A 16,955-nucleotide genomic window follows, 5' to 3' on the forward strand; every position below is an offset into this window, starting at 1 on the left:
CCGGTTTCGCGCAAAAACTCCCTGGATAGCTCGCCTTGTCCCGCAGGATACGTGGCCAAAACATGCTTAAAATCTCGTTTGAAACAGTATGGATACGTACCGTACAGTTCGTATGGTACGAACTTGTCTGTTCGACGTACGAGTGCAACCCTGCTCTGGAGGGCCCTAGAAGGTCAATTCGGCTTGCCCCCTTATGCTTCGTATGCATTGCTCTTTACATCTGATTATATTACACATTTTGAGGTGGGCAGTTTGCAAGAGACTCTCTAGGACCCTCTGTGGCGTGATGTCATAATGAAGCAACTGGATGATATAGATTGCAATGGGACTTGGACTTTGGTGAATCGTCATTGTCACAAGCTAGTTATTGGAACAAAGTGGATTTTTAGGACCAAGCTAAAGGTTGATGGTACTTTAGGCAAATACAAGGCTCCCCTTGTAGTGCAAGGTTTATGCAAATGCATAGCATTGACTATAAAGGATCCTTTGCACCTACTGCTCAGTTGATCTCCTTTTGTCTGTTGGTTGTACTTTTGCCGCTCACCATGGTTGGTCAATCTATCAGATGGATGCCAAAAGTGCATTTCTGAATGGTTATTCGGAGAAGGAAGTCTATGTTGAGGAGCCTTTCGGCTTTTCTTTTGTTGACTGAACTGACAAGGTATTTCACTTGCGGAAAGCTCTTTATGGGCTAAAGCAAGCACTGAAATCTTGGTACCACAAGATGGACGAGTTCTTGTAGACTCATGGATATCATTCTACTACACCCTATGATCCAAATCTATATGTGTACACCACTAGCATAGGGATCAACTATATCTTGCTATATGTTGATGATATATTACTTATTGGCTCACATTCTATGGCTCTAGCAGAAATTAAGGCACATCTTTGCGTTACCTTCGAGATGATAGACTTAGGATTTGTTATCTTATTTCTTGGGGATAGAGATTGTTAGATCCGAGAAAAGTATCTTTTTGTTTTAGTAGAAGTACTCCGTATAATTGGTGAAACAGTATTGCATTGACCAGACCCGACTAGTGGCCACACCTCTAGATCTCACTATCTATTTGCACAAGGATACCTTGGGTTAACCTTGTGATGCTCATACCTATTGTTTTGTTGTAGGGAAGTTACTCTAGTTAATTCATACTAGGCTAGATCTTGCATTCTTAGTTAGTTTGCTTGGTCAATATTTTAATGCACCTAGAATGTCTCATTGGCAGGGTTGCACTCGTGTGTCGAACAGATAGGTTCGTACCATACGAACCGTATGGTACGTATCCGTACTGTTTCGTATGAGATTTTAAGCATGTTTTGGCCACGTATCCTGCGGGACAAGGCAAGCTATCCAGGGAGTTTCCGCGCGAAACGAGCTGGGGAAAAAGGCGCAAACTGGGCATGATTGATCATTTGCGACACACACACGTGACACGTCACACACTCTTGCAAGTCTCGACTGTCTCCTCAGCCCTTCCTCTTGTCTCCAAGACTCCAAGGCTGCATCAAGCTTCCATCTCCTCCAAGCTTCCTCTTCTTCTCTCCTCTTTCCCCCTTCTCTTGAGTCTTCCTCCCATCCTCTCCCTTTTCAAAGTTCATTCTTCTTTCAACTTTCCAAGTTTCCCCGATCCCCTCCCTCTTCAAGGCTCAAGCATCATCTCACTGTCTCCTCTTCCCCCCATCCCCTTCCTCTTCAAGCATCACTGCCGATCGGAGTGACAAGTCTTGACTCTCTCCTCTTCATCGGGCCTCCTGCCTCGCCTTGGCACCATGACACGCGAGAAGCATGAGGCCTTCAACTTGCACGCCATCCATGTGGAGAGGGACACTGAAACCAGCCTTCCTTCTCGGATAGGGTGGTTTAACCTGATTAAGCACTTAATTACAACAATTAGCAAATGAACATAAACTGAAGTGCTCACTTTACCTTCATAAACTTGGACAGTGGACACCCTGTTGGCCCCAAAACTGGCTCCCTTTTCGGTATTTCTTTAATTTCAATTGCTGATGGATAAATTACAAGCCGAGATTTCACAATCTCCTTGGTTGTTTCAAAAGCCCCTTGCTGTTCCAACCGAGATTTCACAATCTCCTTGGCTGATTCAAAAGCCCCTTGTTGTTCCAATAATCAGCAAAGCATTCGGGAAAATTGCCGCTTGATTTTCACCCAGGACTTGCTCTAATGGAACCCTAACTGGTTAAATGCTGCCCCAAATTCACAATAGATGGGCTGGCATCTGAAATCCTCACAATTCCACGGATTTCCGGTGCTGATTTCAGTGTACAATGCCTTTGACTGATGGCACGGGTCCCAAGGTGGCTGCTAAACCCTAATTACTGCTGTAATTTAGGGTTTACAGCAGTAAACTCTCTACTGTCCACCAAATTTGGCTATACTCTGCTACCCATGGCTGAGAATTGCTGAGAACACTTGAGTATAGACTCGAGGAGATGAGAGAATGCTGTAGAAAGAGAGAAAATCAGCCGAAATGTATCTTCTGATTCGTAACTTTGATGACAAATCTGATGGCACCAACAACTTCAAAGCGGGGGGGGGGGGGGGGGTGGTAAAACACCAGCTCGGCTGGCAAGCCCTCCTCTCCTACTGCCGCCTCTCTTGAGGCGGAAGAGAAAACCTGCTGCGCCCTGTATTGTCGCAGCGCCCGATCAGTCGTCGTCACCTCTCAAAGCCAAATCTGATCACATCCTCTCCCTCCACCAAGCTCCGAATGGCTACCATTCAGCTTCCACCACCCTCCAACAGCCTTTTCCCTAGTTGCATGGGAAAGTTTTGCTAAGTGGCAGCCTTCCTAATGCATTTTCAGCCATTAAATTAATTTTTCAGAATTCATTAATTCTGAAAATTAATTTCAGCCCTTTTGACCTTGCCCAAAATTAAACATGCCCATCTGGAATGAAATTGGCTAGGCCATTTAAAACTTGGAGTGGTTCCCAACCTCTGTTGACCCTTAGACTAGTATTAATTAATTAATTAATGCTAGTCCCTAGTGTCACCACTGACCCTTAATGGCCAAACAATTGTCCTAGGGTCTAACACCAAAACCCAGTTGGCATAAATTAACACAAGTTTTGCCTTTAACACCCACTGCATTCTCGAGGTCCTTGGCCCGTTCCCATGAAATAACTGCCATGTGCATCACATGTGCTAAACAACCTTGCACATTTGATTAGTAACTTAATCAAATGTCACTAGCAAGATTAAAGCATCTCAAAATTTCACGTCCTCGTGACAGACCTCCCCCTTGAAAACCTTGCAATCGTCCTCGATTGCACTGCATTGGGCCAAAGAAAAAGTATATTGCACTGGAATTTCAATTTGGTATGACAGTCACCACAACATTGGCCACTGTTGTCAAACCGTTGCATATGCACAAAACTTATTGAAAATTTCCAGCCAACAAAACATAATAGAAAACTGAAAAACAGTCCAAAACTGTTGCTAGAAACCATTGGATGCATCCATAACTAATGTTTCTCAACCGTTCTGACTTCAAAATCACAGTGAAGCATATTCTCAGCATAAACCATGGCTGAAACTTTCAATGACATTCGTTTACATGCGGCTGTCCATGGAATCAGCTGTAAACCATTACAAACTGAGCATGACCTGATCATAAATTGATCATGGACTGATATGAGAACTAATCACAAATGGCTGCAAATGTGACTCCAAACTGATCACAAGCTGATGGTCAAAAAAGTCGATTAGAAACCGATGCAAAATTGATCCCAAAGTGATCATAAACGGTTCTCAAACTAATTAAAAACTGAGCTGAAACTAATCAGAAATTGATCTCAAAATTGAGGCAAAAACTCATGCCAAACTGGTCCAAAAACTCATGCATAAGTATAGTCTCAGAGCCGCGGTGACAACTGTACTCATATACATGTATCTCATAGTGACTAGTACACTGAGTAGTGACCTCATGGTAGACATACTGTCAGCACAGTACCTTGGATGCATGTTGAATACATCCGAGATCCACTACATACGAGAGCTGTCCAAAACCGGTGGAGTGGAAGTGCTACCTCCCCCTTGAGCATCAAGCAATGCTTCGGACGCCCGCTCGGCTGAACTTGAGTAAGCCCGATCCAAAGTCAGCTCTAACTGAAAGGCATCAAGATAAAGTTGCAACAACTGAGGATGGTCTGCCAAGTCATCCTCTTCCATCCATTTTGCATCCATTGGTGAATAATTTTGAAACTTCACCAAATATCTTCTGGAAACTTTACCTTTGACCTTCCGTTCCTTATGTGCCAAAATCTGCTCGGGTACCAAAATCTCATCTAGTTCCTCAACCTCTGGCTGAATTTCAGCAGATACATCTTCTGGCGCATCACCACGAAAAGTCTCAACAAACTGACATGAAAGGCATTGTGTATCCGACAATGTGGAGGTAATTTCAGCCGATATGCAACATCGCTGACCTTTTCCAACACTTGAAAGGGCCCATAGTATCTCATGCTTAACTTCGGATACAACCTCTCTCTTCCCTTTACATTTTTCAGCCTTGCCTTTTCGAAACGCAGCAATACATAATCGTCCTCTGCAAACTGCAAAGCACGTCTATGGCAATCAACTGCCCGCTTTTGCTTGTCATGTGACCTCTGAAGTGCATACTTTATCTTTGCATCGGCTGCATCCAAGCTTTCCACAAAGCGATCAGCCTCAAAGATCTTATCCTTAGTGTGCAAAATAGGTGGAACCTTCTTGCCACCCTCAACCACCTCAAATGGAGCCTTGCTAGTGGAACTATGCACTGTATTATTGTATGCAAACTCAACCAATGGCAAATACTGTTCCCACTGTGTCTTGTGGTCTGAAACATAGCACCTCAAAAGATCCAACACTGTGGAATTTGCTTCCTCAGATTGACCATCTGTCTGCGGATGGAAGGATGATGAGAATTTCAGCGTGGTACCCATATTTTCAAACAATTCCTTCCAGAATAGATTGGTCACCCGAGGGTCTCGATCATTGATGATCGACTCAGGCATACCATGATACTTGAAAATGTGCTGCATATAAAATCGTGCCATATGAGCAACCTTTATCTTTTTCCTCACCGGAATGAAATGGGCTTGTTTGCTAAACCTACAAATAATAGTCCATATCCCATCATTCCCTGTAGGTGTCCTAGGAAGCTCAAAGATAAAGTCCATAGCAATGCTTTGCCAAGGCCTATCTGGAATAGGTAAGGGCTGCAATAAGCTGCATCTTTTGCCTATCATGCTTTACCTTCTAACATATGATGCATGCCCTAACAAACTGCTCTACATCACGCCTCAAAGCTGGCCAATAAAAGGAATGCTCCACTGCCTTGACTTTGGCATCAATACCTCTGTGTCCTGCATACGGAGGAGCATGACTTTCAATGATCACTCTAGGCCTCAACTGCTTTGTGACACACAGTCGTCCATGTATCAACAGAAATCCATCTCTTAGTATAAAATGCTCATGCCTTTGGCCATTGCAAAGCTGATCATAAACATTAGCAAAGTCCGAATCAGTAGCATGTTGCTCTTTCATGGCATCCAACTCAGTGTGATAAACCATAGCGACGGCTGAAATTTGTGGCTTACGTGACAGTGGATTAACCACAACATTATTTTTACCATCAATGTGTACAATCTGAAAATGAAACATAGAGAGAAAATTTGCCCATCTCATATGCTTCTTTGACAACTTTGTTTGCGTCAGAAAGTACCTCAAAGTCTGATGGTCTGTCTGCACTGTAAAATCAGTTCCCAACAAATAATGTTTCCACATAGACAGTGCATGAATTACAGCCAAGAGCTCTTTCTCATAAACCTATAAATGCCTCTCTGCACCGTGGAGAATTCGGCTTTCATAAGCCACAACTTGGCCATCTTGCATAAGGACAGCCCCAATGCTGTTACCACCTGCATCACACTGAACCACAAATGACTTCCTTAGATTAGGCAACACAAGCACAGGATCTGAAGTCATCTTTTCCTTCAACTTTTCAAATGCTGAAATTTCCACTGCTGTCCATCTAAATGGCACATCTTTCTTTTTCAAAGCATGCAATGGAGATGCAATTTCAGCAAACCTGCGTACATACTTTCTATAGTAAGAACATAAACCCAAGAAGCTGCGGATCTCATGAACATTCTTCAAAGCTGGCCATGAACGTATTGCTTCAATCTTAGCAAGGTCCTTACGAATACCATCAGCCGATACAATATGTCCGAAGAAGTGGATTTCATGCAAAAAGAATTCACTCTTCTTGTCATTGATAACGAGCCTATGCTTACGTAGCTCATTGAAAACAATGTCCAAGTGCTTTCTATGCTCCGTCTCATTCTTTGAATAGACAATCATGTAATCAAAGAAAGTACCCACAAATGCTCTATGTGGCTGAAAGATGTGATCCATCATCTGATTAAAAGTGACAGGAGCATTCGTAAGTCCAAAAGGCATGACAAGAAATTCATATAACCCAAAAGATGTCCTGAAAGCTATCTTAGGCACATCCTCCGGTCTAATGCGTATTTGATGATACCCACTTTTTAAATCTATACAGCTGAATATTGCTGCCCCTTGCAATCTATCCATAACATCATCGATCCGAGGGATCGGAAAGCGGTTCTTTATCGTGATATTGTTCAGAGCACGATAGTCAATGCACATACGCCATGAACCATCCCTTTTCTGCACCAAAAGCACTGGAGAACAAAAAGGAGATAAGTTGGGCTGAATCAGCCCTTTTTCTAACAACTCATTTACCTGACTCATAATCTCCTCCTGTTGGGCTGCACTGACTCTATAGGGTGGTTTATTAGGAGGGCTACTTCCAAGGATAAGGTCTATGCCATGATCTTCGGGTCTTTCAGGTGATAGCTGTCCTGGAAGTGACTGAGAGAAGCAATCAGTATACATTTTCGGAAATGACATGTGATCCTTCTCTAATTTAGACATATTCCCAACATTCTCACTATCATCCTTATCCTTAGCAAAAACTAAACACATTGAAAGATGACTTTTCATTACTTTAGAAATAGCAGCCGCAGATACAACAAGGACAGATTTCCCTTTCAACTTTACAGCAAGTGTGAGTGTCTTTCCCTTATGTTGAATAGTGATCTCTTTTGCATATGAATCAATCATTGCATGCATACGGTGGCACCATGGCATACCAAGCAACATATCACAATCCTCAAGTGGAGCAATGTAAAACTCTTTGCTGTCCAGATATCCTTGTATATGCAACCGAAGCTTTCCAATGAGTGGTGTGACAGGTTCTGCATGACCCTTACATGCCATTCCAACTTTCCCCATGGCTCCCATCTCATTCTCTTTGATGCCTAGACGGGCTGCCATGTCAGTAGAGATGAAGTTGGCTCGTGCACCATTATCAAAGAAGATCAATGCATGCTGATCCCTAATTTTGCCCCATGCTTTGTACAACTCACTAGCATCATCATTGGGCTGATCACTAACAACATCGGGCACCAATCCCACTGATGTTTTGGGCCTTTTACCCTTAGGATCTCCTTGATTTTTTGATTTTGCAGCTTGCTGCCTATTGGGACAGTTCTTTGCAATATGACCCTCCTGTTCACAAATAAAGCATTTATTTGCAGCCATCAATTCCTTACGTTGTGCCAATGATTTGGAGCCCTTTCTTTGCTGTTTTGGCCTCTTTTCAGGCTGGTTTTAAGATATGCTCCTTTTCTCAGCCTTAAACAACTTTTTGTTCGGCTTCTCCCCGCTCTCTTGGAAGCCCGAATCCTTTCCACGCAGCAAAGCATCGGCTGTAGCAACAGTCTCTATGAGCTAAGACATGCTAGACACGGTGGATTTTATGCAAAAATCCTTGATTCCTTTGGGCAGCCCACATACATTCTTTTCCACTTGCTCATGAAGGGGTACAGGAAGATAAGAAGTGACGGGCAGCAATGCATCCCAAAACTTATTATTGTATTGCTCTAAATTCTTGCATTCCTTAGCATCAAGCTTGTTCCAAGCTGTCATCATGTCCACCTCAAAGGTACTAGTCAATCAATTCGATGCAAACATTTGCTTGAATTGTACCCATGTTGACGGTGCTCTACCTTGCATCAAGAGCGCGGACCACCACTGCAATGCATTCCCCTTCAAGAAAGTGGCTGCCTTTCGAATCTTAGAGGATTCGGTGAAGTTTCCCCCTGAATAGGCTGCATCGAACTGCTGAACGAAGGTCAAAGCTTTCAGCCTATGTTGTGCACCACTGAAGGACTCAAACTTCATTGCTTTTCCACCCTCATCATAGTCTTTTGCTTCCCCTTTGGGAGTCAAGTTGTTATACACTAGCTGTTGCAAAAGGGGTGTATTTGCTGTATTTACATCATGACCAAGCCCAAATGAAGCATTTGGATGACCAACAGTCATTCCTTGAGCCCCATAAGCATTCGGAGGTGTAGATGCATTGCCAAACATTCCACTTTGTGCCCCAGGCATCAAGCCAATGCTACTATACATAGGGTTTTGCACATTTCCAGCCATACCCGAAAACAATGGGCCTTGCACACCATGCATTGGCTGCTGCATACCATAGGGATTTGTGTCATACATTCCCGTATGCAGCCCTTGGCCAACCATTGCATGAAAAATCATGCTATCACCAAAGTATCCTAGCTATCCCATCATAGCATGCATGCCCGGCTGTCCAAAATCCATTGGATTGGCACTTCCATAATGGCCTTGCATTTGCATTCCTTGCCCCATAGGTACCAACTGTTTAGCTTCATTGGCCTCTTTAGGAGCTTCAAGTGAAGGATTTGGCACTACGTTCGGTGCATCTTGCTTTCCCGAAGGTGTAGAAGTTGACTTCTTCTTCTTGCCCTTGCTGTCCTTCTTCGGAGCATTCAAAAATCGGGTGAATTGAGGATCCTTTGCCAATTCAGCAAAGAGATTTGCTGCTGTCCTTATCCGATTCTTGAACTAGTCATCAAATTCCTCGTCACTTTACTGGTCATTTACCTCATGATGGCTTGAAGGCCCTGCATCTTGCCCAACAGCAACATTTTCAGCTTGTTGTCCATCATGAGAGCCTTGTCCAAGATTAGGCATTGCATTTCCTTCATTCCCATGAGAATGTCCATACTGAGAGGCATCATCACTGCTTGATTCCATCTCACTATATGAAGATATGTTGCTGTAATTTCTCAGCTGAGCACAAAAATCAGCACTAGCACAAAGCTTTGGCTTGCAATCAGGTGCCTCGGGCTCACCAAATCAAGAGATTGATTGATTATCCCGGCAATGGAACTATGAAACCGGCCTTCCTTCTCGGATAGGGTGGTTTAACCTGATTAAGCACTTAATTACAACAATTAGCAAATGAACATAAACTGAAATGCTCACTTTACCTTCATTAACTTGGATAGTGGACACCCTGTTGGCCCCAAAACTGGCGCCCCTTTCGGTATTTCTTTAATTTCAATTGTTGATGGATAAATTACAAGCCGAGATTTCACAATCTCCTTGGCTGATTCAAAAGCCCCTTGCTGTTTCAATAATCAGCAAAGCATTCGGTCAGATTTCCCCTTGATTTTCACCTAGGACTTGCTCTAATGGAACCCGAACTGGTCAAATGCTGCCCCAAATTCACAATAGATGGGCTGGCATCTGAAATCCTCACAATTCCACGGATTTCCGGTGCTGATTTCAGTGTACAATGCCTTTGACTGAGGGCACGGGTCCCAAGGTGGCTGCTAAACCCTAATTACTGCTGTAATTTAGGGTTTACAGTAGTAAACTCTCTGCTGTCCACCAAATTTGGCTGTACTCTGCTACCCATGGCTGAGAATTGCTGAGAACACTTGAGTATAGACTCGAGGAGATGAGAGAATGCTGTAGAAAGAGAGAAAATCAGCCGCAATTCCATTATGAAAAAAAAAACAGCCGAAATGTATCTTCTGATTCATAACTTTGATGACAAATCTGATGGCACCAACAGCTTCAAAGGGGGAGGTAAAACATCAGCTTGGCTGGCAAGCCCTTCTCTCCTACCGCCGCCTATCTTGAGGCAGAAGAGGAAACCTGCTGCCCCTTGTCCTGTCACGGCCCGCGATCAGTCATCGTCGCCTCTTAGAGCCAAATCTGATCACCTCCTTTCCCTCCACCAAGCTCCGAATGGCTGGCATTCAGCTTTCACCACCCTCCAATAGCCTTCTCCCTAGTTGCATGGGAAAGTTTTGCCAAGTGGCAGCCTTCCTGATGCATTTTCAGCCATTAAATTAATTTTTCAAAATTAATTAATTCTAAAAATTAATTGCAGCCCTTTTGACCCTGCCCAAAATTAAACATGCCCATCTGGAATGAAATTGGCTAGGCCATTTAAAACTTGGAGTGGTTCCCAACCTCTGTTGACCCTTAGACTAGCATTAATTAATTAATTAATGTTAGTCCCTAGTGTCTCCACTGATACTTAATGGCCAAACAATTGTCTTAGGGTCCAACCTGGCACCAACTGACCACCAAGACCCAGTTGGCATAACTTAACACAAGTTTTGCCTTTAACACCCACTGCATTCTCCGGGTCGTTGGCCCGTTTCCATGAAATAACTGCCATGTGCATCACATGTGCTAAACAACCTTGCACATTTGATCAGTAACTTAATCAAATGTTACTAGCAAGATTAAAGCATCTCAAAATTTCACGTCCCCATGACAAACACAAAGAAGTCCAACTCCCACAATTGGATATGCAAGTATTGCAGGAAGAGCTACACAAGTGGTGCAACCCGGTTTCTTCAATATCTTTCCAAGACGGGGGGGCAAGTCGCTCCGTGCAAGTCGATGCCTCAACACATTGTGGACGAGATTCTCGCCAAGATGAGAGGGGAATCCACTAGAGGAGGAGGTGGCGGCGGCATCTACACCTATGCCTACTCATGAGGAAGCCTCAAATGTAGGCCTATCTTCGATCGATGCGGGTGAGGCCTCCACCATTGGTGGTGCCGACTCCACATCTGCTTCGGGCTCCGGCATTGGCAAAAGGCAAAGGTTAGAGGTTCATGCGGTACCAGAGAGGCAATCCTCTCTCTCTCAAGCTCCTGGTCATATACGTGGATCGGTTGCCTGCCAATGTTGAGATTTCACGAACGGTGATCGAGTGCAATCTTGCATTCAATATCCTAAAGCATGAGCAATGGAAGAAGATGGTGAGAACCATTGCCAATGGGGGCCCATGTGAAGGATGGAGCGGCATCTCATACAATGATATGAGGACGGAGAAGATTAATGAAGAGGAGGAGAGGATTGATAAAGCCCTTGATCCTATTCGGGCCGCATGGACAAAATACGGTTGCTCCATTCTCACCGATGGATGGAGTGACTGTAAGAAACGGAGTATCATCAACATACTCGTTTCATGTCCACTTGGCACATATTTTTTTGTGGGCCGTAGATACCGGCAAGAGGGGAAGAAAAACGACCGGCCCATTCATCTGCCGGTCCATTTCGGTAAGCTCTCATTGAGGTACACATTGTCTTTTTAAAGTTGCTTTCATTATTCATGAATCATAATTAGAATTTTCAAGTCATGATTCGTGATTCATCTCTCCCCGAAGCTTTTATAATTTGTGCCATGTATAATGTGCTTGTAGGTGGGCCCGTTGAATGTGGTGCAAGTTGTGACCAACAATGCATCCAATTGTCGGCGCATGGGCGGTTTGCTTGAGGCCGAGTTTCCTTCGATCGTGTGGACTCCATGTGCAAGTCATTGTTTGGACTTGCTCATGGAGGACATCGGGAAGCTAAAATGGGTGAAGAGGGTGGTACACAAGGCTACATCTGTTGCCACCGTCTTCACGGTGAAGGTGAAGGTGCTTGCGATGTATCGCGAGCATTGCAAACTTGAGTTGAAGAAGCCTTCTTCAACTTGGTTTGCTTATACGTAGCTATTGTTGGAGCGGCTTTATGAGGTGCGGTCTGCCCTACGCCAAACAGTGATGTCCACTCTATGGAATGAGTGGGATGAGTATGAGACAGAGGAGGCGAAAGCCATACAGCTGCTGTGTCTTGATGAGCAGTTTTGGCAGAAAGTCCGTGCCATTGTGATTGTCGAGACTCTCTTTTATAGGGTGTTGCGCATGATTGATTGCGAGGGGTCCATCATAGGCCTTCTCGTTCACTTCTTCAGAGTGGCATTGGTGGAGATACGGGCTTGCACGATGATCACAGATTCTCAGCGTGCATACATCATAGAGATAGTAGAGAGGAGATGGGCATGGATGCATAGGCCCATCCATGGTTTTGCAGCATTGGTGCATCCGGCCTACAAGTCGCCGGCGATCATGGATGACAGAGAGCTCCGGTCAGATGAGCTTGCATATTTGACTCGTGTGGTTCCCATAGATTACCACAACACAATCCTAGAGGAGCTTGAATGCTATGTAGATCAGAGAGGACATGTGGCATTTTCTTCTTCTACTTGTTGGAGAAGGGAGTCACTTGTAAAGCCTCTATTTTGGTGGCAAAATTTTGGATATGCGCTGGAGACTCTTCAGTCCTTGGCCATGAGAGTCCTTGCGCAGGATTTCTCTTCGGGTGTATGTGAGAGAAATTGGAGTGCCTATTCTCTCATTCACACGAAGATTCGCAATCGTCTTAGCACACGACAGTTAGAGCGGCTAGTCTATTGCCGCACTAACTTGCGCATGATGAAGGCCATGATGAGTATGGGTAGTCCAAAGCAGGTAAACACCTAACCATAAAATGATAAGTCAAGTTTACTCTTTAAATTTGTTGGTTTCAACTTGTTACTTTATAGTATTATACTCAACAATTTAGTATTTATAATCTATTATCTTATGTGCATTATGTAGGTGAATGTTGATACATTCAAGTTAACGGGCGACACTCTTGCGAGTGTATATCAGGAGGTCGATGAGGAGCAGATCTTTGTAGAGCTCTATAGAGAGCTTATAGTAGCAGGCACCCGTGACACTCGTAGTCAGCGTGCTCGTGGGCGAGGAGTTCGAGTTGCCAGCAGGCATGGTCATTCGACGCCCTCCGAGATCGACGAGGGGTGATTCAGGTGGTTTGTAAACATATATGAGGCGGGGCTCTAGTAGCTCTCGTCCAGTTCGTGATGATGACATTCCCCCCTTGCCTACAGTTAGACCGTCATTGCCTAGGGAGCCATCATTTGATGATGATGGTAACCTTATCAGTGAGGATGAGTATGAGAGTGCCTCATCATTCGGTGACGAGGAGTCATCTTCAAACTCTCTTGATGAGCACTCAGATGATGATGATGATGATGATGATGATAGTGATGCCTCATGAGTCATCTTAGCGTCTAGGCCTCAGGTCTCTCGAGTCTCACCTTTTTTTATCTACTTAGTACTATCACTGATGATTATATCCAGTTTCACTCGTTGATGATTGTATGATGTATCCAGTACATTGTACCGTGGCCCGTATGTTTGCTGCTCGCATGTGATTGCGAGGGCTTTTTACCTCATGTATTCAGGATATTTTGTAATGTCATTGCTAGTTTTACTTTAAACATGTGTTCTACTATTTATAGTTTAAAAAAAATGAAGTTAGTTTTTTTGTCATACTAATATCGTACCGTACCTTATAAAATCTTAAGGTACCATTTAGTACTGTATTTTATCGTATCGTATCATATCATACTTTTCGTACCTGACAACTATGCTCATTGGATTGCTTGATTTTGTGTGTTAACATATTTAAGATGTATCTAGAATTTTGGACTAACTTATGGTCATGATTTATGCTTGCAAGGGTACACTGATTCTGATTGAACAGAAGATCGTGACACCCGGCGTTTTCATGGTGGCTATCTCTATAGCTTGGGCATGACACCCATCTCTTAGGCCAGCCGTAAGTAGGAGATAGTGGCGGCTTCCACGGCTGAGACAGAGTATCGGACTCTCTTCAATGGTACTATGGAGGCCATCTATGTTAGGAACTTGTTGGTTGCACTTCAGTTTTCTTGTGAGTTGCCCACAATTGTCTACTGTGACAACTAGAGTATCATTGCCCTTGTGTGCAATCCTAGCATCTCTCCTTGGACACGGCACGTGGTTGTTTACTACAATTTTACCAGCGAGCAGGTTGAGTTAGGCATCATTAGTCTAGAGTTTGTGTTGTCAAGTGACAATTTTGTAGATTTTTTGACCAAGGTGGTCAACTAGCCGATTCTATCATATCTTCTACCACGGATTGGCTTAGGTACACCCTCCTCTACTTTCGATTGATAAGGAAAGGGTGCTTCTCTTTTACTTCTTCTTCTAGTTTGAGACGGGGTGGTTTTTTTCTCTTGATAGTGATAGTAAGGATGTTTACACATTTTTGCTTTCAGACATTTTATTATTATATGTTATGGATATTTGTAACTTCATCCGCATTGTCAGGATGATATGATTGTAAAAGGACACTTGGGCAAGTGAACAATTCCCCTTTGAGGGTACTGTCCAAGTGACTGTTCCATTGCATTTTGCATTTTGCATGAACATTTGCATTTTCCTTTGTATTACTCCATACATCGGCATTTTGTTCATGTAAACATGCATCTGTGCGCATTTATCCCTTTTCGGTCACCGTAAGAGTAATCGACTTTGGATCTAGCATAATCGTGGCATTCTACATAGCAGTCTCCAATGGCAATCTTTCCCTATGCTTGGATGTTGGCTTTGGTTGTCTTGCTTGGTTACCTGTGTTGTCTTTCTCTACATATATTCTCCATATGATTGGCACACACACACCCACTTAGATATCGCTAGGCACTTATCCTAGTAGTGTGTGGTATTGTATTGCTTGTTTTTTGAAGGTCATGGGGCTATCCATCCTTATTTTCGCGTACTTCGGGGTATAATGACTCAATAGGACGAACATTGATTTGAAACCATCACTTAATGCTAAATCTTTTGAACAAATCACACCAAAAGCCCTTTCAAAAAAGTCCATTGCTGATTTCATCCGCCTTTGCAGGACTCGGTAGATCCTTGGGCAGCCGATGCGTACCCTTAGTCCAATGCCTTGGCCTATTTGGGGTGATCACTTGGGCTCCCTTTGACGGTAGGACAAATTTCCAAAGAACTCCTATACAAGGACATGTTGTGGACTTCCATCCTCTATTTCTCACTCTCACATTTAGTGTAAGCTCTCTATGACCATCATCCTCATTCATCATGATTCACTAGTTGTTGCAGTCCACTCCTCAACTCGATTCCACCCAACCATTTGGTGGCTCAGCCCTGTTGTGGACCCTGTTGCCACAACTGTTCTAGCTGCTGCCAGCCCTCTAGTGGTTTTGCTAGCTGCTACCATCTCCAAAATAGTTGTGTTTCATCCCAGCTTCCTGTTACTTGCAATAACCTATGGCATGGCACCCCTATAGCTGCATTTGTCACTGCTGGTGGTGTTGTCGACTGTGGGAGACCTCCTGGGCTTTCAGCCAGCTGCCTTCCTTCTTTAGAGACTAGTTGCCAAGCAATACACTCTTGTGTTGTTCTTGTTTGAGCCTTGGAGGCTGTTGCATTTTTACATATCGTGTCCTCTATCTTGCTATCATTAACCCTCTATCTTTGATTTCTTCTTGGACATAGTCACTCGGGATACATTTTTGTGTTAGCTGATTAGTTAGCTCATGAGTGAGTTTGTGCATGTGTATTTGTGGGTTGCACACAACGGATTATTTCAGGTATTTTTCTGGTGCCCATTTTTTATAGTTTTTTTGATATTTTTGGGCTGGCCGACTTTATTTTTGGGCCATCATGATGGTGGCTGACCTAATTTGTATACCTATTTATCTAGGCTTCCTCCTCCTCAGTGATTCATTTACTTGCAATTTTCTAGAGTAGGTCCTGTTTGAGGGTGGGAGCCAGTGCTAATGCTCACACAGCTAGTGACTTGCTATTGTATGTGACTATCTCACATTTGGTATAAGGATTCTATTTCCTAAGCATTTTTCTTTTGCAATGTTCTTATGTTTCTCTTTTCTCTTGTGTTGTATAGTCTATTATGACAGTCTTCCATGCTTCCATTGTTGCATGCACTTTTGACATGGTATTAGACATTCGTGTTAGGTCGTGACATGCTGCTTTCTACTGTTGCAGGTCTGCCCGCTACTGCCTGATTACTTTTTTCAGCCTTTTGCTGACCAGGGCAACCTGCTTCTGTCCTCAATTGGCCTATTTACAGTCTCAGATCTTTGCGTTGTTACTACAACTGCCCACATTTTGACCGTCTCCACTCTCCTAGGCAGATTGCGACATGTTTCCTACAGTTTTTTGCGGCATTTACTATTCAAAGAGCTTTTCTTTTCTGATTTGACTCTTTATTTTGAGTATTTGTTGTATCTATAGGCTCAACCATTGTATTTTCAGGTCAGCCTTGCAGTCGGTTGGCTGTTCTCATTCTTTTTAAGTTGTGTGTTGTCAAATTTTGTGTGTTATATTAGATGTGAACTCTTTAAAGTGTAGTTTGTGTTGGGTTTGGTTGTACTCTCTCTCTATTTCTCTTCTTTCCTTTATGTTCTCATCCTATCCTCTCCAAATGGCACGCTCTGTTGTTCCACTGATGACAAACTTCATGGCCTTGAATACTTAACATGGAGTGCTGTTATAAAAGCATGTAATGTATAGAAGCGATTACAATATGTGATTTGAGGAGCTATTGAGTAACCCTTTTTTAGATGATTGGGACCTTGTAAACCACGAGGAAGTTATGCTTACATGGGATTATGGTGATACCTGTGGATATTGTGCTATTCTCTATTACATTTCTAAAGAGGTTCTCCCAGTGGTTACCTCTTACAAAACAGCTTTAAGAGTATGGGAGAAGCTTCAGTTATTGTACGTGTAGAAAACCTTTTGTATATCGATTGTTAGCAAGATATATTGACTCAATGATTCTAAATTAATTTGATTCTCATGTACTTTCAAAGGCG

The 16,955-nt window shown here is 43.4% G+C and overlaps 2 protein-coding genes across 8 annotated transcripts in view; both read left to right on the forward strand.

The window, feature by feature from the left end:
- The window catches only part of LOC148038110 (uncharacterized), a 53,915-nt gene that overhangs the window by 12,586 nt on the left and 24,374 nt on the right, over positions 1-16,955 (forward strand). The window lies entirely within an intron of this gene.
- On the forward strand, positions 11,659-13,065 carry LOC148038112 (uncharacterized). Its single transcript, XM_087675561.1, has 2 exons — positions 11,659-12,729; positions 12,859-13,065. Exons 1-2 carry the CDS (start codon positions 11,983-11,985, stop codon positions 13,063-13,065), a joined length of 954 nt encoding a protein of 317 aa, XP_087531687.1. The 5' UTR covers positions 11,659-11,982.

The sequence above is a fragment of the Lygodium microphyllum genome, chromosome 3 (assembly GCF_053477565.2).
Source record: "Lygodium microphyllum isolate KBCC chromosome 3, Lygodium_microphyllum_v1.1.10, whole genome shotgun sequence".
Taxonomy (NCBI): Eukaryota; Viridiplantae; Streptophyta; class Polypodiopsida; order Schizaeales; family Lygodiaceae; genus Lygodium; species Lygodium microphyllum.